We start from the raw sequence: 26,852 nt of genomic DNA, 5'->3' as shown, positions 1-26,852 counted from the left end.
TTAGTGAAGCATCTGCTGTCTTCCGTTTATATTTTTATATTTAAATTGTAGCGTGTGTATTCCTGGGTGGTTGAAGCAAAAATGAGACGTTAGCGTAGTGTTATCTAGTTGACATACTAAGAACATGTCCCATCAGTCCCTGCGAGAAGTTCTTCTTGCCATTGTAATTATATCTGATAAAATGCAAACACATTCCTGTTTTAGTCATATGTAATATTCTTCCTCTCTCTCTCTCTCTCTCTCTCTCTCTCTCTCTCTCTCTCTCTCTCTCTCTCTCTCTATCTATCTATCTATCTATCTATCTATCTTCTCTTCTCTCTCTCTCTCTCTCTCTCTCTATATATATATATATATATATATATATATATATATATATATATATATATATATATACTTTCTTTCTTTCTTTTAAAAACCCATCAACGTTCAATTATGAATTATGAGAATTTCATATGGAATACACAAGTAATGCTACAGTTTTATAACGCTACATATACTGCATCCAAGATTAAGATCACACACCGTGAAATCACTGACTTCACGATTGGGTAACTCAAGACTAAAAGAAACGAATTTAATTGGTGCATTACTTTGAATTTTTCATCAACATAAGTTTATTGGTTATATTTTTATTTTATAAAAGTATGTAGGCCTATATATATATACTAACATTTTAAAAGTGATATCTCATAAACCAAACAATATATTTCCTCAGTTGGTAAGAGAGACGCATACGCAATGCTATGTTGACGTTCTCTCTGTAAGGGCATGTATAAAGTTCTAACAGTAATTTCTGCAATGTTTTGCAAAGAGAAACCTAGATAGTGCGTTTTAAGCCCATTATATTTAATAAGAAGTCTCGGCAATCCAATTTTAGTTGCAATGGACAAAATTTATTGATATGTCAGGTCAACGCAACCGCTGACCGTAACCGGTGAACAAACTGAGGATGTCGTTTTGTGTTGTTTACAAAGTCTAACGCGTAGTGATATAATTGGTCGAAATGGATTAAATGAATAGAAAAAGAGACGAACTCACAATCCATTTTCTTATCCTCTGTTTATTTTCTAGAATTCTGGGAAAATCGACTTTTATTACTTCAAATTTTACTCTTTAAACACGTCCAAACGACAATAACTTTTATGGACTAGATTTATATTCCAGTCAGACATACAGTGATGCTTACGCCAGTTGGGCAAATAATATGACATACATACACACTTGTTCAGTTCTCTCTCTCTCTCTCTCTCTCTCTCTCTCTCTCTCTCTCTCTCTCTCTCTCTCTCTCTCTCTCTCTCTGAATATCCTTCTTAGGTCATGACCACTGTTACACTCAATAGCTGGGGTTTGGTCTTTGTTTATTTGTTTTTTGTTTGCTTTGTTTTTTGTTGTTTTTGTTTGTTTTTTTTTTTGTTTTTTTTTTACCTATAACCAGTTAATGTCGCTATTCCGACGGATCTATCGAAAAAAAAGCCACAATTACTTTCCGATTTACTCACAATATTTATTTAATCTCATCATGTGGTAACAATGTCATAAATGAACTATAAACATGAATGAAATAAATTTTTCTAACCAAGCTTATGTTAGGCCTTTTCATATTACATATCGATTATATCTATTTGTCAAAAGAAGAAGCTATGAATATATAACTTATATTTTAAGCCGTGAAAATCAAAATATAAATGATAATAAAAGTATTGAAATGAAAGAAAACGAAATGTATAAAGATATTAAAGGTAGTCAAGCCCGTGGAACTTTTCATTTTAAACATACAAGACCACAAGTCTGGAACCCAAAATACGTTCTAATGTTTGACTGCAGACCATCGATATAGGATTTAGTATCGATACTGATAAAAACTACAATCTGATATTTCAAGTCATTTTAACGTTGGACAGATGGGTCCCCATGACATGACACTGGTTGATGGCAGTGGGTTTGACTTCAAACAAACTTTTACCATCCATGTGTTCCCCATAACACCAGATTGACACTCACTATGTGGTCACGAATGACTCGTAAGAAATCTAGATACTGATGCTGTTTGGAATGTTGACTGGATCGAGGTAGTCGTATTGGATGTTTAGAACAGAGTTCCTGTCTTGTAAAATCTTGCTGATTTTATCCAGATCCGCCCTGAAACTGTGAGATAAAGAGCACATCATTATTAACGTGAGATTTAATATAACGCAATATTTCTATTAGAAATTATTACTGCAATTCTCTACTTTTTGGTCTTCCGAAGTCAACTTTAATTAAAATCCGAAAACTCCACAACAAAGCTGAAATAATCATAACTAAGACAAACGCTTCAAGAAAATCTTTTGCCTGTTTTGAACCATTTACATTGGTTGCCTTTCGAGAGGAAGATTTAGGTCAAGATGGCGTCTATAATTTTCAAATGTAGGTATTCGTGGCTCAGTATCACAATTAATACAATAGAGAATTTAAAAAACTTTGCGGCGGTGATGGGGTTTGAATCTGCGACCTTATTGGTACGACAACTCCGCCTGGCAGGTGAGAGCGTGACTCTACCGTATGAGCTATCCACGAATCCTAAAAATTCGTATCAAACTCAGGTCATTCATTATTAGTGCCTTCTCTCACCGACCACTGGAGGTAGCGGGTACACACACACACACACACACACACACACACACACACACACACACACACACACACAACCATCGCAAAGTTACCTGGCCAGCAGTTAAGCTGGAAATTTTTTTATTCTCTATTGTCTTCTGGCACTTTTCTACTCACTTCATCTCTTGTTGTCACCAACATAAGTGCCTGCTCCACTCACTTATCTGAATTAAAAATTCACCCCATATACCGGAGCATACTCAATGTCTAATTGTTTCTATGTTATACGTTTGTGTTGAGAATATTGGCTATTAAGCTTAACTGCTGGCCAGGTAACTTTGCGATGGTTGTGTGTGTGTGTGTGTGTGTGTGTGTGTGTGTGTGTGTGTGTACCCGCTACCTCCAGTAGTCGGTGAGAGAAGGCACTAATAATGAATGACCTGAGTTTGATACGAATTTTTAGGATTCGTGGATAGCTCATACGGTAGAGTCACGCTCTCACTGGCCAGGCGGAGTTGTCGTACCAATAAGGTCGCAGGTTCAAACCCCATCATCGCCGCAAAAAAAATAAAAAATTATTCTCTATTGTCTTCTGGCACTTTTCTACTCACTTCATCTCTTGTTAGTATCACAATTAACCAGTAGATTTATGACCAATCAAAAAATGGAATCTGTGACATACCTTCATACGTGCTCGGACAAACATAGTTGGTTATTTATAGAAAATTACGTGAATGAGATTGACCTCTTTCGGGTTATTGTTTTTCTTTTATACCGCTAGATGGGTGACAAGTTATCGCACGATTTTCTCGATCATATGATAAAGTTTAAGTTTACACAAACTTTTCTGTGTTGGTTCTATTGATTAAGCGGTACAACAGTGTGGGCATTTTACTTACATACCATCGATAGTAAAACCTGGGAAGTTTGCTAAATTTACCAATCAATTGTTTACATGGTGACGACTGTCCGAGAGGCGTGGTTATCAAAGTGACTATACCTAGTGTCCATGATATCAGAGTACCTACAGGCCACCTCCAGCTCTTTACTCCACTCAAAAAATGTCTAAACAAAATTCACGGATATGTGTATCAGTCTGGAATTCACTCACCATCTATATCAGAAGTGCTTCAAGTCTGGACTATAGACAGATTACTTAAGAGATAAAAACTTCCTCAATAGTCAATACCATTATTATTAGTATCAACAGTAATTGAATAGTATCTACATTTGTAACATTTAATTTTTTAAATTGGAAAATCTTTTTTTTTTAATGTCAAATATTTCTTGTAAAGCGTCAATGAAGACATAGGGTAGAGATTGGCACTCATTCATTTATAACATTATTATTGAGGGGAGTCGATAATGAAAATAAACAAATCTTTAATTGTTATTAGATATTTATTGATCGAACTAATGATGTTAATAAATAAAGTATCTTGTGATCATATTTCTTCGCTGCCATGGCAATGACGGCCATCTTGGAAAATAAACAAGATATTTTGAGAATCCACCATTTTATTAGTTTTTCTTTGATTTTGATTTTAACGTTGTTATATAAAGTTTAAGGATAGTTGTAAAGTAATGTGATTAAAATTTCCTCACTTTTTCGACAATATTAAAAGAAAAAAATATTTTTTACCCCAAAGCTATTCAAAAGAAACATAACCAAAGTAGCTATTTGTAGTCAAAGTTCAACTATTTTAATTCCAAATTGCAAAGCTCTAGCATTAAAATCGAATAAAATGGTCAAGTCCAAAAAATGTTTGTGGTGATTAGGTTTTGAGAAAAAGGCGATTTTTATTAGATTTTGAGATCACTAAGGTTGGGTGGGGTGGGGGGTTGAATTGTATATTGTCATTTTTACTGATTTCAACTATTTATTCAGCAGGAATGTGGGTTGAAATGAAATTTAAAGAGGAATAAATTAATTGATCAAAAAAGACAGTCAGTTCCAAAATTTGATGATTTTCACTCAAACGACACCATTTGCACATGTGGCACCCCTTAATATTAAAATAGATTTATTAAATGCAAACCACCATTTCATCACGTCAAAAATGGAACGTTTTACAGCATTCCCATGACGTGGGGACTCCATGACTCAGCGGTAAGATATCTTGAATGGAGACACACTCAAGCTATATTGGTGGTCGGTGATCTCATAGGTCTCATTTTGCAGTCGTTTCTCTACTAGACCGGAGTGTGAATAAGCACCCGATGCTATAAAAGTGACAGCACATATAAAGTCGCATAACAGGCGATTTGTACAGTATGAAATGGAAATTTGGTTCCAAATTACTGGCTGGGGGAATAAATGAAGTGTTGTAAAGCACATTAGATATGTTTTATAATCTAGCAGTTCATTTATCTATTCTATTTATGGTCTATTTATTTATTCATCTATTCCATTCGCCATCGATTATTTCCTTACCGTTTAACTAGATCTATCGCCTTTGGATCAAAGATATACTGCACTTCGAAATTTCCCAGGCTAAACGTTCCCTTTGTGCTCATTACCTTAGTCATCAACATTATATTGAATGCTTCGTCCTGGTTGGGAAGACACTTCACAATGTCTTCGTCAGTTACCTCTCTTTCCTGGGGAAAATTAAATACACATGTATCAAATTGTAATGGCTAGATTAAATTATTCATTATCTATGTACATCATAAAGCATCTTCATAAATACACAGCTTCATTAAATAGTGGATAGATAATTCGGTCAACTCCTGACATCAGTTTATTTCTTTCAAGACATGAAAAGAAATAATATACGAAAGGGACATCGCACCTAGATTCTCATTTACACAAGTAAATAATGTTTTAATCGTTGTGTATCGAAATTACATAGAAAAATTATGGAAATCGTTATAATTCGTGAACATATGAAAGACATGCCAAATAAATTAGATGTCGAAGAGATACGTAAAATTACGCACCCGGCATTTCACTTTTTACATTCAGTTTTTCAAAAATGTCACTAAATCTTCCACTTGGCTAATTTACAACTGGGAGTTATTTGTCATCATCATCATCATCATCATCATCATCATCATCATCATCATCATCATCATCATCATCATCATCATCATCATCATCAAATTTTTGGTTGTTTATTATTTCTTTTTTATCAATTTTTGTTGTTGTTGCTGTTGTTGGTTATTTAATGGGTTCTTTCATTTTAAAAATCTCTTGAGAATTAAGAAAAGTTTTCTGATTTTTTTCCAAATTTGATGATACGTGGACTTGACCCGGGGTTACTTTGTTCTCGGGTGAAAGACTTTTCCTGTTTACCTTCGATGCCGGGGGTTTTCCCTTCAACAAAGCTGGGTAATTTGGAGGAAAGCCAAACTCATCGTATTGCCCAAAGTTGACAGCAGCGTGTTCGACACTACACGTGTAAATGATGGAGGAAAGGATTGTGACAAGGTCATCACTTGAAGTCAACGTGCCATTACCCGGCAGCCCCTGTGGATAGAGATAAGAGAGGTAAAAAAGAGAGGAATATAATAAAAACCTTGTTAACTCTTTCATATTTGATCTTATGGCGGCGTAAACTAGATTTTTTAATCTTTTGACTTTGGAAAAACACATATTGAAAAATTTATTCAGAAAACTCGTCCTTCAAATATCGATCGATTTAAATTTTCATCTTGGCAAACACTCTCAAACATGAAACTTCGACTGCTGTTTGAGTATAAGATTAAAGAGGCTTTTCAATGAGGACTTCAAAAGTTGGCGTTAAGCATTTTGTTCTTTTACGAAGATGTCACATTCATTTTGACACATTCACACTAATTGAATATTTTGAAAAAGTACAGTCATCATATTTGAAGTTGTTTTATGGAGCATTCAATGCCACGGACTAATCGCCCTACAAATTGATGTGATATAACCTGAGAATATGATAAAATGTTATAATATGATATGCTATGACATGAGATGATATGTTATGATATGTCACGTGTTATGATATATCACATGTTATGCGATGTCACCTGCTATGAGATGTCACATGTTATGATATGTCACATGTTATGATATGTCACATGCTATGAGATGTCACATGTTATGAGATGTCACATGTTGTGATATGTCACATGTTATGATATGTCACATGTTATGATTTGTCACATATTATGATATGTCACAATGTCACATGTTAAGAGATGTCACATGATATGATATGTCGCACATGTTATGATAAATCACATGTTATGATATGTCATATGCTATCAATTTCACATGCTATGATATGTCACATGTTATGAAATGATATGACGTGATAAAAATAAATACCTTATAGCCGCACCCTCCCTCTTTTACTCCTCTCCATAATTCCTCGGCCCATGCCTGGATTTCAGAATCTTCTTGCAGAGTTTGTGGCGATTCTGTTAACGTCATTAAAAAATAAAGATTGCCTCAATATAGCGGTTATTTACAGGGCAATCCACAGTAACACGTTTAGCAATAAATAATTATAGAACCGCATTCGGTTAACATATTTAAAAGATGAAGGTTATATAAAGCGCTTTATCCAATTAAATGTTTTCACAGCACTGAACATTGCATTTGACGCGAATGCTGGGGTTGGGGGTGGGGGGGGGGGTCTAAAAACGATTTCTGGTCGCAGATAAGAATTTGCAGATTTTCACATGATTGTTATGATGATGATGATGGTGATGATGATGATGATGATGATGATGATGATGATGATGATGATGATGATGATGATGATGATGATGATGATGATGATGATGATCATGATGATACAACAACACCAACAACAACAAAATTGAAACAAATAGTACAATATAGTTGGAGAAATATTTTCAGACACACATTGTTGATTTACGCCAATAGGACTTCGGACATATAATGTTGATTTACGCCAATAGGACTTCGGACATATAATGTTGATTTATGCCAATAGGACTTCGGACATATAATGTTGATTTACGCCAATAGGACTTCGGACATATAATGTTGATTTACGCCAATAGGACTTCGGACATATTATGCTGATTTACGCCAATGGGACTTCAGACATATAATGCTGATTTACGCCAATAGGACGTCGGACATATAATGTTGATTTACGCCAATAGGACTTCGGACATATAATGCTGATTTACGCCAAGAGGACTTCGGACATATGATGCTGATTTACACCAAGAAGACTTCAGACATATAATGCTGATTTACACCACGAGGACCGATACGACATATAATGCTGATTTACACCAAGAGGACCGATACGACATATAATGCTGATTTACACCAAGAGGACCGATACGACATATAATGCTCATTTACACCAAGAGGACCGATCGACATATAATGCTGATTTACACCAAGAGGACCGATACGACCTACAATACTGATTTACACCTTAAGGTCCGATACGACAAGGAAATGTGTACAAATTGCCTTTCCTAATGGCAATGCCATCATGCCCCTAATCACCGTCTATAACCCTCAATCTGATTTAGCAGGTTCTCATGATTACATTTTACATTTTCCACGGAGATTTACATTCTTAATTTTAAAATTATTTCCACAATTATCGATCGTCTATCTATCTAGTAAATCCAATGGAATCAAAAATTTCACTCAACTTCATACTTACTATAGTAAAGAAGAACATAATCGTGGACGTATCTGTGGATGGCTTTGAAGACTTCAAGGGCGTCATCGGCATAATGGTAGGATGGTAGGAGGTTTGGATCATCTACCTGGACATTGATGGAATTGGACATGGAACCTTCATCATCATCATCATCATCATCATCATCATCATCATCATCATCATCATCATCATCATCATCATCATCATCATCATCATCACCATTATAATAATAATAATAATAATAATAATAATAATAATAATAATAATAATAATAATAATAATAATAATAATAATAATAATAATAATAATAACAATAATAATATATAATAATAATAATAATAATAATTATAATAATAATAAATAATAATAATAAATAATAATAATAATAATTATCATCATCATCATCATCATCATCATCATCATCATCATCATCATCATCATCATCATCATCATCATCATTATCATCATCATCATCGTTATCATTATCATCATTATCATCATCATCATGAAATCTTGAAAATTCACTTTTTGAATATTCAATTTTTTTTAAATGATATCACCAACCGTGAATGAGAAAGCAAAATACCTGTTAACTTTCTTATAGAATCAAATGATGTTCTAACTCTCTTTGTTTTTGTAAACGACAAAATGCAGCTGTAGGGAATTTGAATGTAACTTACCCCTCTCTGCTTCATGAATTCTGGGAATGTTCCTTCTATATCCAGTCTCCACGCCTGAATTCTGACCAAAAAATAAACAAAATCAAATGGCTGCATAACTTGAGCTTTGAACGTATAAAAGTCAAAACATGGTCATATCTATAATGTTTTTCTCCTCTGGATACACTTTTATGTTCGTCGGAGAAGTATTTCATAAGGGCGGTGATGGAAATAATGGCGTCCGCCATTGTTCCGATAGCTTGAAACCAGTTACCATGCGTCAGTGAGAGGGAAGTGACGTCACGACTGTAGAACCCTATTATAATGCAAAGCCTTCAAAATGATGAATCATAATGTGAGGTTCATTTATGATTAACACTTAAATCGACCATTGCCACTAACACATGATGTATTTCTTATAGAATTCAGGGAGCAGACATTGGTGTAAGATAAAGATATGAAAAAGGTGTGTAGGTATAAAACAGTGCCAGGGAAAACAAAGAGGAAAAATGCAAGAGAGAAAAAAAATCCATCCCAAATCATCAGTCTTCGTCGACTGGGAATCGAACCACCTCTTCGTGTTGAATTACTTGTAAAGCTTCAACTTCAATTTGTATCTTATTAATTGTGCGTCTTGGTGACCACTGAATCCAATTTGAGACAGAAGTTATGTAGAATTTTATCATCAGCGGATGTTATTAGGGAATTTGGGAAAAATAACTGATAGAAATATCTAGAATATTGTGTTCTAGAATTGAAAGTAAAATGGGTATCACACAATTTTATCAACACTCCAATGTGCGCTAAAATATATTTAAAGATAAGTTATCCCACTTATCGTCTTGACCTCAATGCCAAAATGAGTAAGGTTATAAAAAATCACTTTATATTCAAATTAGGATTTATTGCATCGTAAGAAATTACGCTAATTTTTCTCAATAAACTAAAGAATTGAACAAGTAAATGATAAGTGCAAGACAATGCAAGAAAGAAAAATACAAGAAAAAATCATCCCAAAAAATCAGTTGACCTCGACTGATATTTTGGGGTGTTTTTTTTTTTTCTTGTACTTTTCTGTCTTGCTTTGTCTGACATCTTTCATACACACTTGTTCAGATCTTTATCTTACACCGGTGCCTGCTCCTTAATTTCTTAATTTGATATTCTCAATAAAAGCGTGAGATTTAAGCTTAATGAATATGATTTAGATTCCGAATTCAACTTTCAGCGTCACATTTATCTCGACTTAACAATGTATTAAGAACATCAGTACCCTTTTTCCAGCTCTCACCCCTTTGCAATAATTGCCTTGATCCCCGCAGAACCAACATTTGTAATTTTATTCATCCATCCTTCTTCATTTTCCAGATCATTGACACAATCCCTGAAAATAAAATTGAACATTGACTTGATTTAAATATGCAAATCAATTACGGTCTTTAAAAATTTGTATGGAACTTGGTTGAACCGTCCGAATTAATAAGGCGCATTTCATATTTCAACAAGATATGAAGTGAGTAGAAAAGTGCCAGAAGACAATGGAGAATAAAAAATTTTTCGCGGCGGTGGTGGGGTTTGAACCTGCGACCTTATTGGTACGACAACTCCGCCTGGCAGGTGAGAGCGTGGCTCTACCGTGTGAGCTATCCACGAACACAAAAATATTCGTATCAAACCCAAGTCATATTTCTAGAGCTCTCTCTCACCCATTTCATATTTCACCATGCTCACCCCCTCGTTGATCTTTACCTTGCAGTGGTGAGGGGGCTTGAGGCACACGGGAGGGCAAAGGTGTAAATCCCGGTCGACCGTCACGAGACCATCCCGGGTATCGAGCCAACGAGCCACATGAGCTGCTCGCCCCGGTGTGTGACTAAATTTGATCCAAACCGGTGCCCGCATAGCAGCCCTATCCCGGGCGCCACACTATTATCCTTATGTCGAGTCCCAATCAGTCCCGTCAATGGCGAAGCGGTCTGCCGCCTCGCCAAATAATACCGCGTTCGTGTCGCCAGGGTCGTCGGCACGTCCGAGAAAAAAGCAAACGTCCCATGCATCAATCGATTCGCGGCCTGCCGATCGGAAAATGCGACGGCGGGGATGGCGAACTGACGCACATATTGTCCCTGAACGTCGAGAGCCAGAGTATGGCAAAAAACGAGCTTTTATCAAAGCTATTGGCCGTTCACTGCGTAGATATCCTCCTGTTACAGGAGACCCACCTCTATTCAGGCGCGCAATCTTCCCGATTCCAGATCCCAGGCTATACGGTGGTCCAACGCGAGGACACTTCGAGGCTCAAAGGAGGGGTTAGCGTTTACGCTAAAGAGCCATCGAAGGTAAGGGTCATTGAGAGCGTAACGGACAGCAATGGGGTGAACCGAATTTCCGTGGAAGTAGGTGGACTGTGTTTGCATAATATTTACAAACCACCTAGAGCGACTTGGACTACACCACCGGTACCGGTGGTCAGCCATCATGCCTTCCACCACGAATGGGGCTACCGAGACTGCAACGAGGCAGGAAGACAACTCCGCTCATGGATGGACTGTAACGATCTACACCTAGTGTACGATCCTACAGCCAAGGGTACCTTCCGGGGTACCCGCCATAAGAAGGAGTATACTCCAGACCTCACCCTCGTAACGAAAGGCGCGAACGGTGAACCGCTGCAGGTGAAGCGAACAGTCCTCGGGGACTTTCCGCATAGCCAGCACAGGCCGGTTCTTGTCACAGCTGGGGTGACAATACCGAGGGTGCAGTCTCTCCCACTTTGCAGATGGAATTTCAGGAAGGCTGACTGGGAGGAATTCAGTTCCTATATCGAGCAGGTCTGCCCTGCCATTCCTCCCAAGTCCAAGAATATAACCATATTCAGTAGGCTACTGGTTAAGAGCGCTTAACGCTCTATTCCACGGGGCAAACGGAAATTCTACACCCCTTGCTGGACAGCAGAGTCGGAAGAGCTGTACCGAGAGTACCAGCAGACCCAGTCCCAGGACGCAGCCGATAGACTACTTCAGTCTCTGGCAGAGGGAAGGAAGCAACGGTGGCAGGAGACCGTGGAAAGTCTCGACTTTACACACTCCAGCCGCCACGCTTGGCGTTTGATAAAGAAATTGGACCCAGATCGGAATTACGCGAAGGCTGCACCGGAATGCGAGGCAGACACAATTGCCAAGAACATTAAGAACCGCAGTAAGCGGGTCCCTAATCAGGCTTTTGAGCGCGGTGTCCGCAAGGCGTACCGTTCGATTTTGGACTCGCTACCTGCGGAGGAGTCGGACTGGACAGCCCCGTTCAGTCCCCGAGAAGTGGGTGCAGCCATTAGCGAAGTGAAGAACGGCAAAGCAGCAGGGATAGATGGTGTATATCCCGATATGGTGACTCATCTGGGCCCCAGGGCACGGGCCTGGCTAGCAGAGGCAATGCCTGACATCTTTGCAAAAGGAAAGCTTCCACAAGTGTGGAAGCATGCGAAGTTAGTTGCCATCCTGAAGCCATGGAAGCCGGCGAAGGAGGCAGACAGTTACAGACCCATATTGCTGCTGAGCTGCCTTTACAAATTGTTGGAGCGTGTTCTATTAAACCGATGGGGGCCGGTCCTAGACGCTGCCCTGCCACCCGAGCAGGCAGGCTTCAGGGAAGGGAGGTGCACCACGGAGCAGGTCATTGCACTTACAGAGCATATTGAGCACGGGTTCGAGAGAAAACATCAAACAGGTGCTGTGTTCATAGACCTATCGGCGGCGTACGATACGGTCTGGTGCGATGGGTTAATGCTCAAACTTGCAAAAATCATAAGGTGCAAAAAGACCTTGAAGTTGTTCTCTTCGATCTTAGGGGAAGGCAATTCCACGTCGCGCTGGGAGACGTCACGAGCAAAGTAAGGAAATTGAAGAATGGGGTCCCTCAGGGGTCGGTACTTGCGCCAATGTTGTTTAACGTTTACATTAGCGATATGCCGAACACTTCCTCCCTGAGGCTGGGATACACAGACGACTGGGCACTCGTTACTCAGAGTAAAGTGTGGACCCGTCTCGAGAGCGTACTCAGCGAGGACGTCACCAGACTCAAATCCTACTTTGACAAGTGGTACCTGAAGATGAACACTTCAAAAACCGTGGCCACTGCATTTCACTTATGCAGTGGTTGGCACACCCGTAAACTGAATGTCCTAGTCGGGACCAGCCACTCCCATATGAGCCGCGTCCAAAATATTTAGGGGTGACGTTGGATCGCAGCCTTACCTATCGGGTTCATCTCGAAGGGTTGCCCGGAAGATAGAGAAACGCAACAGTCTTCTGAGGAAGCTGGCGGGATCGACTTGGGGCGCTAGCCAAGCGCTCCTGAGAACGTCCGCCCTGGCACTATGCTATTCCACCGCGGAGTATTGCGCTCCAGTGTGGGGTAGAAGCAGAAACGTTGAGAAGGTTTGATGTAAAACTTCGCAAGTCGATGCACATAGTGTCGGGAACGCTAGCAACAACCCCTAGAGAATGGGGCCCGATAATGGCAGCGATCCAGCCCCCGATGTCCGGAGGGAGACCATTACGGGAAACTGGCTGAGTAAGATCAAAGAGAGAGGGAATGGGGATACCCCTCTCATGCGCATAATGAACGGTGCCCCCGTTTCGAGCCGAAATAAGTCCCGGCAACCCTTGTACGCAGAATTCCTGACTACGGACAGAGCTGCACATACGAGATGGAAGTCGGTTTGGACGAATTCAATCCCTCGTGGGGGCGGGGACCTACACTCCTCTAAGCTTGGTGAGAAGTTGCCAGGCTTTGATACCAGTAAGAGGAGACACTGGGTAGCTGCGAATCGGCTTCGGTCGAGGAGCTGCCTAACGGCAAGTGTGTTACATCGGTGGGGTCTAACTTCCTGTCCAATATGTCCACGCTGTGGGCAAGAACCCGAAACGGCAGAGCATCTAGTCGAAAGGTGTGTTGTGACGATGCTACCAGGCGGGTTCGCGACGGTGCACGAATGCGGACCGGACTTTGCTGATTGGGTCGATCGTCATAACATGATAGTGTGAACCATAAGAAGCTGCTACCATGCTCAGTGCTCTTTGACAATTCTTTATTTGTTTCCTCTGCAGGTCATATTTTGGAACCAAATTATGCAACATTCGTTTCTCTTTTTAAGCATTAAGATGCTTTATTTACCATGGAAAACTCGTGCTTGAGACTTCTTAAATGTCATTAATTTTGTGTTCTTGGAGAAGTTTACGTGCATGTTAAAACATTTCAGTACCTTGCTAAAGAAAGAGACTCAAAAGAAAAATATATTTAGAGTTAATTTTAAGCTTGCAAGCGTCTTAGCGAAGTCAAACATAATGAATATTTAAAATTAGAGGTTGATCCAAGAGAATGATCTCAAATTATAGTTTTCCTTTCCTGTAGGCCGTACCTGCCTACTTGGAATTGGAAAAATTCGTCGTTTTCGGGGGTATGGCGGAGTAGGCATTATAACTACTATATTTTGATTTACATATTTACATTTACATGACATTTTTTTCAAAAGATTTTCCTCCTTTATTTTTAAATTACATTGATTTTTTTGTTTTATTTGTTAACACACGTTTAATTCAATTTTGGAATCAACAGATTAAGACTATATTTGTTCTTATCTTTTAAAGGAATCTCAGGTGGTTTTTTTTTTTGTTTTGTTTGTTTGGTTGGTTTCATTGTAATTAATTATCCTTGTTTCTTACTTCAGTTTCGTTTCATTTGTTGTAATAAATAATAAATAATAAATGAATAAAAATAAATAAATAAATAAATACTCCCCCCCCCCCCCCCACTTTCACAAATACATTTTTTTGGTCAAAAAGCCACTCCTGCCACGGGTACCCGCGGGTAGCCGGGTAATCAGACCACTACCCGGGAATTACCCGGGTAATGATCCAGTTCCATCATATGTCTAAGAGAGATAACTATTATATTATCTCACCCCAAACGTAATCTAGAGTTGTCCTTACAACGTCCTCAGGTGCCAAACAGGGTTGCCATTTTGGCCCTTTTTGGGGCCAAATCCGAGATTTTTGGCCCTTTTCACAGTTGGCCCCCCATACATCATTTGGCCCTTTGGCCCTTTTTTGGCCCCTTTTGGAGAGCGATTGCTCGAAACGAACCCAACTACATAGCCTTTAGTTCAAAATGAATTTTGTTCAATTTATCCACATCAAGAAAACTGATATGTACATGCACACATCGATATTGGTAGTATTACTGATTCGAGTGTTTGAGACATTGATCTGACACCAAAACTCTCCTCGACCTGTCTCTTCAATGAGCTTGCATGTGCTGAGTGCTGATTAATTATATACGAGGCAAGGAATCTGACAACGGACGGCGATGACTTGGAGTTCGGAAATTGAGAGGGGGGTTGCGTCCGGTCGGCACTTAACACCGCGCCCTCCCACTCCCCAAATGCCTGTATGCTTGAAAAACAATGGAACTGCCTTGTTCGTGGAATTTGGGTACACGTTCACATGAATGTAGTAAATATGTACTGGAATTTGTACCCAATGAACAGCAACGCCAAAGTGTGGAGGGAAGGATGCGTCACACCAAACAAAGGTGCCTGTCCATGTTAGAGGTTGCTTGTGAGCAAATCAAACTAAGACTTCCATCGACAAAGGACATGTTCAAAGGACTCAGTCAGCTTAGTCCAGCAAAAGTCCTTAACCAAGTGGACAAACCTGCATTCAGCAGCCTACTGTTCCTTCATTTGGTTAAATCAGATTTGGAAGAGGATCAATACAGACGTCTCACTTTTATTGACTGGTCAGATGTGGAAGCTTTCAAAACCACAGGACTCCCAAGTGATACCCATAAATTTTGGTTTGGAGTTATGAAAACACCTGGATTTGAAGAGCTAGGTCAATATGTGATGAATTGCCTCATTGTTCCGAGCAGGAATGCAGTCATCGAGCGTGTCTTCTCATTGGTTACGGCCACAAAAACAAAGCCCCGCAACCGAATGGGAGTACTTTGTCTTAATGCAATAATCAGGATCAAATCTCATCTTCAGCAACGATCCAAATGCTGTAAAGATTTTGTGGCCACAAGCAAGATGATTGCACTCCATAACACAAAGGTGTTGTACACCAAATCAGATGAGAAGGATGAGGAACAGCAGGAAGAGTGCATTCAGCAATTCCTGTAGATTGGATAACGAATATTTAAGTTAAATGTAAATACTTTATTTTCTTTTCCACTTTGAATGTATTTAAACGTAAATAGAACTTTATTTCAGAATTATTCGTTCGTTCATATAAGTTGTGATTAATTGGAATGACATGCGGTGAAAATATACAACATTCGTATCAGGAGCTACGGAAACCCACAATGTCGTCGAAAAGCACAGGATCACTCAGGTCTGTGATAAGGAAATGTGTCCCAAGTTGAAACAATGGAAGAAATCACTTTAAAATTTCGTTGGAGTTAGGTAGGGCAAAACTGTACACTTTGTGGACCAAGGCCACCCACCCCAACCATCCTTCACCGAGCAGTTATGGCAACCCTTTGGATATGTACAATCTGAGTCTGGCAACATGCATACGACCCCCTTTGCACGTAAGTTCACTCCTCTTTATTGTTCACACATGTTTGTATGATTATCTGTATTCGGATATACATTCTGTAACAATTAGTGAACATTTTCCGTATTTTGGCCCCAAACCGTCTCATTTGGTCCTTTTCTTGTCAAAATCTGGCCCCACGACAAAAAATCACCTGGCAACCCTGGTGCCAAACCTACGGGCCTTGGTTGAATGATTAGTTAGTTTTAGTCCATGTTCTTGTCGTGTGCTGTGAAGAAAAGGTGTGTGGGAAGATGGTCGACCGGTTGTTGAGTATGCAAATGTAACTATGTGCTTTAATGTTTGTAAATATGTCGTTTGGTATTGCAAGTATCGTTTTGTAATTAATGTTTAATTGTTATTACACCTTTGCTTTATTCTTTTAGTTAAGTTTAGTAACAAACCATCTTACCTACACACGTGTTCCTAGATGGGTCTACTCTCTCGGAAGTTGTCCATTCTAGATGTCTCTCTTTCTATATATCTCTATCTTTCTCTTCTTCTCTCCATCTTGGCTCACCATAATCTAATGATGTGAGCCAGGAGAATTCTATCTGTGGATCCTTTGTTCTGTTTTATGTTACGGGCCGCGTTTGTCTTAGGACAAAGCAGTTGTCTTGAACCCCTGTACAAACAACGCGACCATGACTAAATGTGTTGATTGTTTTCGCCACTAAATGATATAATAATGCATTAATAAATTTTAAATAAATAGTTAATGAATATCAACAAGGTTAGAAAGTGCAGAGTGGGTTGTTTATTTTGATGACATCAGCATCAACAGTTCCCGCTCAGATATAGGGCTGACCAGACTTTTGGAATAAACAAATATAGATGAATTCATTTCATCTGTCCAACGGGAAGAATACCTTTGTCAACAAAAAACATGATTGAGGTTTGGTTGAACTCATTTCATTGTATCTGTCTAATTGGAAGAATAAGTTTGTCAACAGCCTTTATTACTAGACCGAATTTATTTTTGATGGCACAAAAGATTTGTCTTGGTCTATTTTAACGTCCACGATAGAACAAAGATTGAAATAGGCAAGTGCCTGTGCCTAATCCCTTTAATTTTGTGTTTTATTGTCCAAAATTATATTATATCCCACGTTTTTAATGTTTTCAAATTTAAATATACAGTGAAAATGGGATGCCAGATGGATTTGATTGCACCTACAAACTTTATTTCACGGCCGAATTTGAACCTTGATGACTCAAAAGATTCGTCTCGATCTAGATGAATTTTCATAATAGTATAATAATCAAAACGGAGAAGTGTCTTCTCGTAATAGCCTTTATTTCTCTGCAAATAAATCGAGTTCTACATTAGTAATTAATAAAGATTTATTCATAAGTCGCCTGATTTTTATGATTTTGAAGTAAATTCTCTTCATCTTGTTCATTCGGGAAAAAAAACACCAAATTGACATATGAGGTCAATAAACGTTTCTCATCGTACATCGAAAACATGACTCACGCTGTTTATCATACAAATCCGACGAAAGGAAAACAAATTAAATTATCGTTTTAAAAAAACCGTCATAAATATTTCTTCGTATTATCTTACCAATTAATGGCGATAAGGTATAAAAAGTGAGGAGCTAGAATCTTGAATATAGGATGGGATGGGGACAGGTGTCTGTGCGTGGCAATAGCAAACCCCTCAAACATCAAATGGGTTAGTCCTGCAAGAAAAACACCAAAAATATCAATAAGGATTGAATCACTTTATTTGTGTTTAATGTCAGGAAAACATGGCAGATACTTATAAAGGCGAAATTTGTATCTGCCGTGTAGACTCATTTGTCGTGCGTGCTGAATGTTCCTTACATACTGTCTCCTAAGGCAAGGTTTAAATTGAATCATATTTACAGTCGAAGCAGCTGAAATAGAACAGTGCCAATTAGACCACTTTCCAGTTAATCGATTCCTACAGTTGGTCTTCATAATTGAAATATAAACAGACACATGTTATAAGTGTAGTAGCGTTTGTTGTTATGTAGTAATTCTAGCAAGTAGGTATATCAAAAAATGATGCCAAGATTCCTTTCTGTTGTGTGCCTCCTATTGATACACTTCAACTGTATTCTCTCAGTTAAATCAGTAATGACTAAGAAGATCAAGATGAAAAAGATGGTGGTGGTGATTATGATGATGATGATGATGATGATGATGAGGAGGAGGAGGAGGAGGAGGAGGAGGAGGTGGAGGAGGAGGAAGAAGAGTAGGATGGAGGGGAGAGAGGTGACAGCGCGCGACGACAAGGACAAAAACAACGTAATGACTAGACACAGCATGATAGACACAGCATGATAGACACACCATGATAGACACACCATGATAGACACAGCATGATAGACACACCATGATAGACACATCATGATAGACACACCATGATATACACACCATGATAGACACAGAATGATAGACACAGCATGATAGACACACCATAATAGACACACCATGATAGACACACGATGATAGACACAGCATGATAGACACACCATGATAGACACAGCATGATAGACACACCATGATAGACACAGCATGATAGACACACCATGATAGACACACCATGATAGACACACGATGATAGACACAGCATGATAGACACACCATGATAGACACAACATGATAGACACACCATGATAGACACACCATGATAGACACACGATGATATACACAGCATGATAGACACACCATGATAGACACAGCATGATAGACACACCATGATAGACACACCATGATAGACACAGCATGATAGACACACCATAATAGACACACCATGATAGACACACGATGATAGACACAGCATGATAGACACACCATGATAGACACACCATGATAGACACACCATGATAGACACAGCATGATAGACACACCATGATAGACACACCATGATAGACACAGCATGATAGACACATCATGATAGACAGCATGATAGACACACCTAGATGCGCCAAGGCCTGGTGGTGTTGAGCTTCAGCGTTGTTGTACCACATCTTTGCCAAGGTCCACGTCATCGGGGGGTCGGTGGGGGTAAATATCTGCCATTTCAGTATTTGAAAGACTCAGAATAATCAATAAAACAGTTTCTTGAAGGAATTTGACGATAATTCACGGCGTGATCTTAGTCTTTATCTATCCAATAAATTTGGGTTTGAATAATATTGTAATACTAAAACATTACATCGTAAATATGTAAATTAATGTGAACATGTATATAGTGCATTTCTATATTTTACCACGCTAATGCGCTATAATGCTTTATGAAGTAAGTGTACACACGATGATCTATGCTGTCTTAATGGCTACAGTTTTCTATGTATTGTTTTATTGGCAAGAATCCTTCATAAAATCCTTGCACAATAATTGATTATCGTGACAACCGACAAGTGTCTGCCATAAGTGACACACCGTATTAGAATTGCATTAGAATACAGTGGGGATTGATTAAAAGCCCACGGGCCTAGTGCCCGTTTGACCTAAATGCCCGAAAATTTGGCAAAATTGAATAATTTTTCTTTGAAACATTACTCTAAATGATCTAAATGCTCGCTTTTCAAAATAGAATTCGCCTAATTGCTTGATGTGAAAAAAAAAAGTTTGACTAAAAAAGAAAAAAAAATTACTGCGCCATTTACGGTCAAAAGAATTGACATTTGACATAAAAAAAAAAAAAAACACCGTGCCAAGTATTATCAATTCAATACACATTTGCTCCAAAGTCACGCTCTCCAGTCATCTCACCCTATGTCCATTAAACTGCTTTCTGTCCAAGTATCGCCCAATCAGCTTATTACAATTACTGTACCCTTCCAGTTGACTGCTGAAAATGACAATTGTAATTGTCCAGCAATCGGTCATCAACAAATTAATTCAAGTAGGCTCCTCCCCTCAACTCAGACATACCCCCGACATGTTAGGCCTTGTAGGTCAGTCCAAGGGGCTTTTGATGGAACACACCGGTTACGATCCGCCACCTTTTGGCATATTGCCCTTTGATGTCACTCAACATCTACCAACTTTCTTCCGCCCCCTGGACTGGACTATGTGGCGTTGTATGGCATGTATGGTATTTTTCAATATTCAACCGAGGAAGACTAATGAAAATAAATCCTTCCATCTCTTATAAAATGGAAACATGCCTTATTTCTCCGTGAAATTGACACTTTGACACTTTATCACGGCTAAGTTACAAATGGAATGCAAATGTGCGGCATCCGACCTGTAAGTCTCAGGTTCGAGTCCCGCTGTGAGACCCTGAAAAAGCTCTTTACTGACGTTTTCTCACCATATTTAAAGAGTAAAATGTCATCTGGCCATAAAGCGTTGTCTCCATCGATGAATGCATGTTTCATCCTTCATGCGCATCTTTCAGGTTGTACTGGGCACATTTTATAAAGCGCTTTGAGCACGTTAAATGGATCTCCATGGACGAATATACTTACAGGATTGTGTCCTCCTGGTTGCTGGAACAATTGGATGGCGACAGGAACTAAATTGTTTTTCGAGTCCACGAAGAATAAGGCAATTGGAGTGCAAACCTGTGAATCAGTCAGTCGATAAAAACTTAGTCTGGTGTCCAATGGTCACTTGTTTAAAAATTATCATCATCATCATCATCATCATCATCATCATCATCATCATCATCATCATCATCATCATCATCATCATCATTATCATCATCATCATCATCATCATCATCATTTTTTTCGAATCCAGGACCTTCCGATCCGAAAGCGAGTGCCATACCACAAGGCCACATAGCCGCATGACCTACCGTCCCCCCAGTTATTTTGCCCTACACGTTGGGATTTCGCTAGGATTTGCTTCAATCGTGCCTGGCCCCAGATCGTCACCGGTAAAAATCTCAAAGTGCATGCCCATCTACGACTTCCCCTCTTCAAATATTTAGAGTGCAGGTTCATTAACTTACCACCAGTGATATTGTGAACTCGCTCTTACCGTAAACCCTTCTTTAACAGGAATTCCATCTAGGATTTTTAGATCAGTGATGTAGAGCCTCTTTTGTTCGATGGCTTTCGCAATTGTCATTCCCAGCAGGGTTCCGACCAGCTTGTCTGATACTGGAAAGCTGTGGACAATGAAAATATGAAGCGGAATAGATATGAACATTTATATGGAGCACGTGAACAGTTTCATTATACACTTCACAACGATTCATTTATTCTTACAGCAGGCCATTAGGGAACTAAATTTCCATTTCATAGGTACAACTCGTCTGCTGCTAGACTTAGGTTTTATATAAGTTTTGTACAATATCCTTCGCTGCCTGGAGTCAGGTTGTCTTTCATTACTGAGCAGGAAGACGGGTCACAAATGAGCAAGATGGTTTCAGATGAGATCGGATCTTGTAATGAATCAATGAAAGAAAATAGAATTTGATCAAATTTATCTTAAAATCTCATTGTTATCGTCATGAACAATCTTGCATTACACTGGAATTAGATGGTGTACTAAATATATATATATATATATATATATATATATATATATATATATATATATATATATATATATATATATATATATTAGTGATCGAAAGAAAGTATATTGGTATAAAATATTGTTTTGGGTTATTTAAAAGCTATGTGTAATCATAATACTATCATTTATCTTTCATTGTGTTAGAATTTGTAACGTTTATGGTTGATCTTGTATGCAACATAGCTTTTTAAAACATGATCTTCAAAAAGGGAAGTAACAAGTCAATACATACACTATAATTTTGACAAGCAATGACATTTTAATAAAATAACTTGCGTTCATTTCATTTGAAGTGTAGGTGAATCTAATTCATTTAGTCACGAGTATGTCACCCGTTCGCCCCAATCACAGCATTGCATATCCTACGCATGGAAATGGTCAATCTGGCCAGCTGGTGTTGAGGAAAGCTGTTTTTATGGCGTGGAAAAGTTGTTCATGTTGTGGTGCCGGGTCTAATGAACGAACTTGGCGGCCGATTATGTACCACACATGTTCTATTAGATTTAGATCGGGGGATAGTACAGGCCACGGGGTGATAACGTTCACATTATTTGCTGCTATAAAATCCCGTGTTACAATAGCTCGGTGGCAGTGGCGTGGGGCCATTGGATCGAATGGTGCCAGGCACCGCACCAATCTTTTAAAAAATCATTAACAGCATAATTTAATTAAAAATAAAACAGAGATTTTAACTCCACTGTCTTTCGCCAACTTGCCAACAACATACTGCCTTTTTAGTCTCCATTCTATTCAAGATTCCGAGTCACGCACTGCGCCGACTCGTGTGTTGGTGACATCACTCCGCGAAGTAGTGACTAAATCAAACACCGTGGTGCAAAGCAATCCGAGCTCCAATTAATGCTATATCCATTAGTATCGCGACAGCTGATTGAGCGAGAAACTAGGTCGAATTATACTATCTTCAAATAGCGGAAAACCCCTCGACTTGTGCCAGGATCTGAGAGCTCCACCGTTGGACTGGGGGGATGCGCCAAATTAGGTTCAAAGTTCAAAAACGTTTATTTTAGGCAATTGCCAATGTAGGGTAACTTCGGCCATCCAAAATATTACATTAACTGTCAAAAACACTGATCATTGTCAAGTTTATTTGTAAGCAGCAAAGAAAAACATCATAAAACTTTAAAATATGACATATCAAACCCCCCACCTCTTTTTCACGATTATTGAATAAAGTAATTCTTTGCAACGAAGCATTGTGGACGAATTTACCAACATTTTTCTTGCTTGTAGTGCCGAGTTGATGGTTACGTGTGTATGAGTGTTTATTTGTGTGTGTGTGTGTGTGTGTGTGTGTGTGTGTGTTTGTGCATGTGTATTTGTGTCAGTCAGAGAAAGAAACCGAAGACTGTCAACAGTTATACTTTTGGTGTGTTTTTAGATTTTTAAGTATTTAAGTGGAGTGATTTTTTCTTTGTGATGCTTTAAGATCTGAATCTACCTTTTATTTGTGCAATCATTAATCGTATTCCACTGATTTCCATTATTTGAGATATACTTTGAAGTTTTGTTTTGTTAAACAATTAATTGCAATGAATCAAGTTGACTCTTTACTTCACCGACCGTTTGGGAGATTGACACTAGATGACAAATTAGAAATAAAAAGACTAGTTCCTCACCAACCAACTGATTTTGAATTAACACAGGTGTGGAAATCTCGAAAACGCTCTTTTTCAGTGACATGGTATGACAGGCATGAATGGCTCACAGTTAGTTTAGTCTTTTGTTTTTATTGTCTACTTTTTACAGATACAACAAACACTGACAAATCATGGACATCTATAGGCTATAATGACCTTAACCACTTCCATCGTATTTCTTAACCTCCTGAACGTTGTTTTAGCACCCTTAAAAGAGTGAAAATTTTTTGTTGCGAAATTCAATGAAACAGGAGCGGTTAAATTCATTAATGATTCTGTCAATTCACAAAGCTGAAATAGATGCCATTCCAGATGTCAATAAACACATTATAAAAAGATTTGCAGAGATGAAACATCGCAGTGCAGATTTTTTTTTACAAGTACTAAAAGTAAGTAATTTCTGTCATAGGTTGTTTTTTTCTCTTTTGATTTACATTTATAACATATTGATTGCATTATCTACCAAATCCAATCCTTTAAATGGTGGACAAAGAATAATTACAAAGACCTTTTCATACGGGACTTGTATCTCAGTGTTGTGGCTTGTTGTTTTCATGAATTATTTATTTTTGTAAGTTTTGTCCACTCGTAGAAACCATCGACCCTCCCCCACCCTTCCATAAAAGAGAGTTTTAATATGTCGTGCTCTCTCCTCTTAACCGTGTTCACTGTATTAGAATTTTTTTTCTAATCATGGCACCAACATATGCCGTCAATACGCCACGCCGCTGCTCGGTGGGATGGTACATTGTCGTGTTGGAATGAAACATTGGGATGGTCATGAAAAAATGGAATAACATGGGGTTGTAAAATGTGCTGATGTACCTTGCACCGGTTAGGGACACAATTACTTGGACTAGAGGTGTCCTATAGTCTCTGCTTAATCCATCCCACACCGTGACTTGTCCACATCCTCTGCTTGCGGATTCCAAGACACAAGAATCGTGAAATCGCTCGTGTGATCTTCGGTATCAACGTAATCTACCGTCATTTCTTCCAATCACAAAGCGTGATTCATCTGATAAGAGAACAATAAATGGCCAAGCATGCATTGCCCAACACAGATGAGCACGGGCCCACTGAAGACGGGTCAACCGTGATGTGCTCTAAGAAGTGGTCGCATCAATGGACATTTTACGATAATGTCATGCTCTTTAAGTCTGCGACGAACAGTGTGTCGTATTAGGACAGTATGTAAGGAACATTACGCACGTACGACCAATGAGTCTACACGGCAGATACAAATTTCGCCTTTATAAGTATCTGCCATGTTTTCCTCACAATAAACACAAATAAAGTGATTCAATCCTTATTGATATTTTTGATGTTTTTCTTGCAGGACTATGTGGTCTCGTGGTATGACACTCGCTTTCGGATCGGAAGGTTCTGGGTTCGAGCCTCGCTCGACGCATAGTTGAGTCCTTGGAAAAGACTCTTTACTCACATTCTCTCACCGTACTCAGGTGTAAAATGAGTACCTGGCCGTTAACAGCGTTGTCTTTGTCCGAAAAATTGTAATATCGCCTAACAGGCGTCATGTCTCGTCCTACATGTTAAATGTTGCTGTTGACCAGGGACCCCTTGTAAAGCGCTTTGAGCACGTTAAGTGGATATTGCGCTATATAAAAGCTCAATTTTAAAGTTAGGACTAACCCATTTGATGTTTGAGGGGGTTGCTATTGCCACGCACAGACACCTGTCCCCATCCGATCCTATATTCAAGATTCTAGATCCTCACTTTTTATACCTTATCGCCATTAATTATTGGTAAGATAATACGAAGAAACTAATTCGTGTACCTGGGAATGCTAGTGCAGTTTCACTCGCCGTCCTAAAACGATCTCGTAGATGTAGGGTGCATATAAAACGGTCCTCACATTGTGTTGTTACTGGTGGTCTGCTCGATTTCGGTCCCTTACAGTTTGAGTCATTTCAAATCGATCCACTAACGAATATACTGCTCTCCTTGTGATATCAAACATTTTTGCGACATTTGTCACAGACTGTCCAGCTTAAAGATGACCAATGGCACGTGCACGTTGTTCTAAACTATTCATGGCATCGCGTAGATTAATGGATGGTATTTTGCATTTTGTTTTCCTGCCTTGAAAAGGTTTTAAGAAGACAAGGATGACAAAAATATTACTCTACACACTTCCTGTCCACAGTAAGGGGCTAAAAGGTCATTTTAGCACGTGCGCGACGTGGTGAGCGAATTTCAGGTCAAAAACAAAAACATCGACTATGAGTACACAGAAAGGCCTTTAGCCTTTTCGGATGACTAATAATGAATAGATTACATATTCAAATAAGGTGGTATAACTGTTTTAATAGCAGGATGTATAGACATATTCTAAGATTAACGGGACGTAAAAGAATGAGGATTGATGATCTTCATTGATGACCAGAATATATTTAGACAGGGAAAATAAGACGTCATCACTTTAAAATCAAAGGATAATTTACACAAAGAATGTATTCATTCCATCGAAAGAGTGATTTTACACATTCAATGAGATAGGAACCAGTTTTTTTTTTTGGCATCATACGTTAATTCCCGATTCACTACGATTTACACTTTTCATTTATATCTTAGATTAATGGAAAATACAGCAAAATAACGGATTGAGATAGATGGTTAGATATTCTATTAGGTCTTATTGAACTCACTTGTCAGGAATAGATTTGACAACTGTGATGAGACCTGAATTCACGCCGGCCAACCTCTGACGACCAAAGTTTATATCGGATTTCCAGTCATCAACATACTGTGGATACAAAAATAGTTTCAGAATATCACATGATGTCACTTTAACCCTAGGCCGTATAACATGTCAATTTAAATATAAATGTCTCTCTTACGGTCTGAATTTATTGGTTTACGAAAACCCGTTCGTTGTTTTCGAATACCACAGTGCACAGGGATTAGGATAGCTCAAATAGAAGAACATTCGGTTCACAGTGTGATGAACAAAAAGAAAAACATCGATTCACACTATGAAATACATAACGAAGCCCTACAATATACAAATGCAGAATGCAAAGTACCTCGGCGTGACCCTGGACAGTAAAATGAAGTGGAAGAAGCATATTGCCAATACAAGGGAAACATAACCATGGCCTTCCTCAACAGCAAATTCCACCACTATGGCCAATCTGTGAAAAAGAAATGCTATGAAACTTATGTCAGGCCCATACTGGAACATGGTA

General features: G+C 38.7%; 1 protein-coding gene across 1 annotated transcript in view; it reads right to left on the bottom strand.

Moving 5' to 3' along the window:
• Positions 1-1,490: 1,490 nt before the first annotated feature.
• LOC144971403 (allene oxide synthase-lipoxygenase protein-like) overlaps positions 1,491-26,852 on the bottom strand; it is a 32,166-nt gene continuing 6,804 nt past the window's right edge. Inside the window, exons 5-16 of the mRNA XM_078912246.1 lie at positions 26,313-26,410; positions 21,442-21,571; positions 20,925-21,020; positions 19,424-19,520; positions 18,041-18,158; positions 10,173-10,265; positions 8,903-8,963; positions 8,223-8,328; positions 6,893-6,984; positions 5,888-6,061; positions 5,024-5,190; positions 1,491-2,145 (exon numbers count right to left, since the gene is read on the bottom strand). Coding sequence (XP_078768372.1) covers positions 2,031-2,145; positions 5,024-5,190; positions 5,888-6,061; positions 6,893-6,984; positions 8,223-8,328; positions 8,903-8,963; positions 10,173-10,265; positions 18,041-18,158; positions 19,424-19,520; positions 20,925-21,020; positions 21,442-21,571; positions 26,313-26,410 — 1,347 coding nt within the window. The 3' untranslated portion in view covers positions 1,491-2,030. The remainder of the gene's footprint in view (positions 2,146-5,023; positions 5,191-5,887; positions 6,062-6,892; positions 6,985-8,222; positions 8,329-8,902; positions 8,964-10,172; positions 10,266-18,040; positions 18,159-19,423; positions 19,521-20,924; positions 21,021-21,441; positions 21,572-26,312; positions 26,411-26,852) is intronic.

Source organism: Berghia stephanieae, chromosome 4, assembly GCF_034508935.2.
Source record: "Berghia stephanieae isolate SIO BIC M18660-M18661 chromosome 4, UCSD_Bste_1.3, whole genome shotgun sequence".
In the NCBI taxonomy this organism is placed as follows: Eukaryota; Metazoa; Mollusca; class Gastropoda; order Nudibranchia; family Aeolidiidae; genus Berghia; species Berghia stephanieae.
The sequence above is the reverse complement of the archived record's forward strand: the minus strand, read 5'-3'. Positions and strand labels throughout refer to the sequence as shown.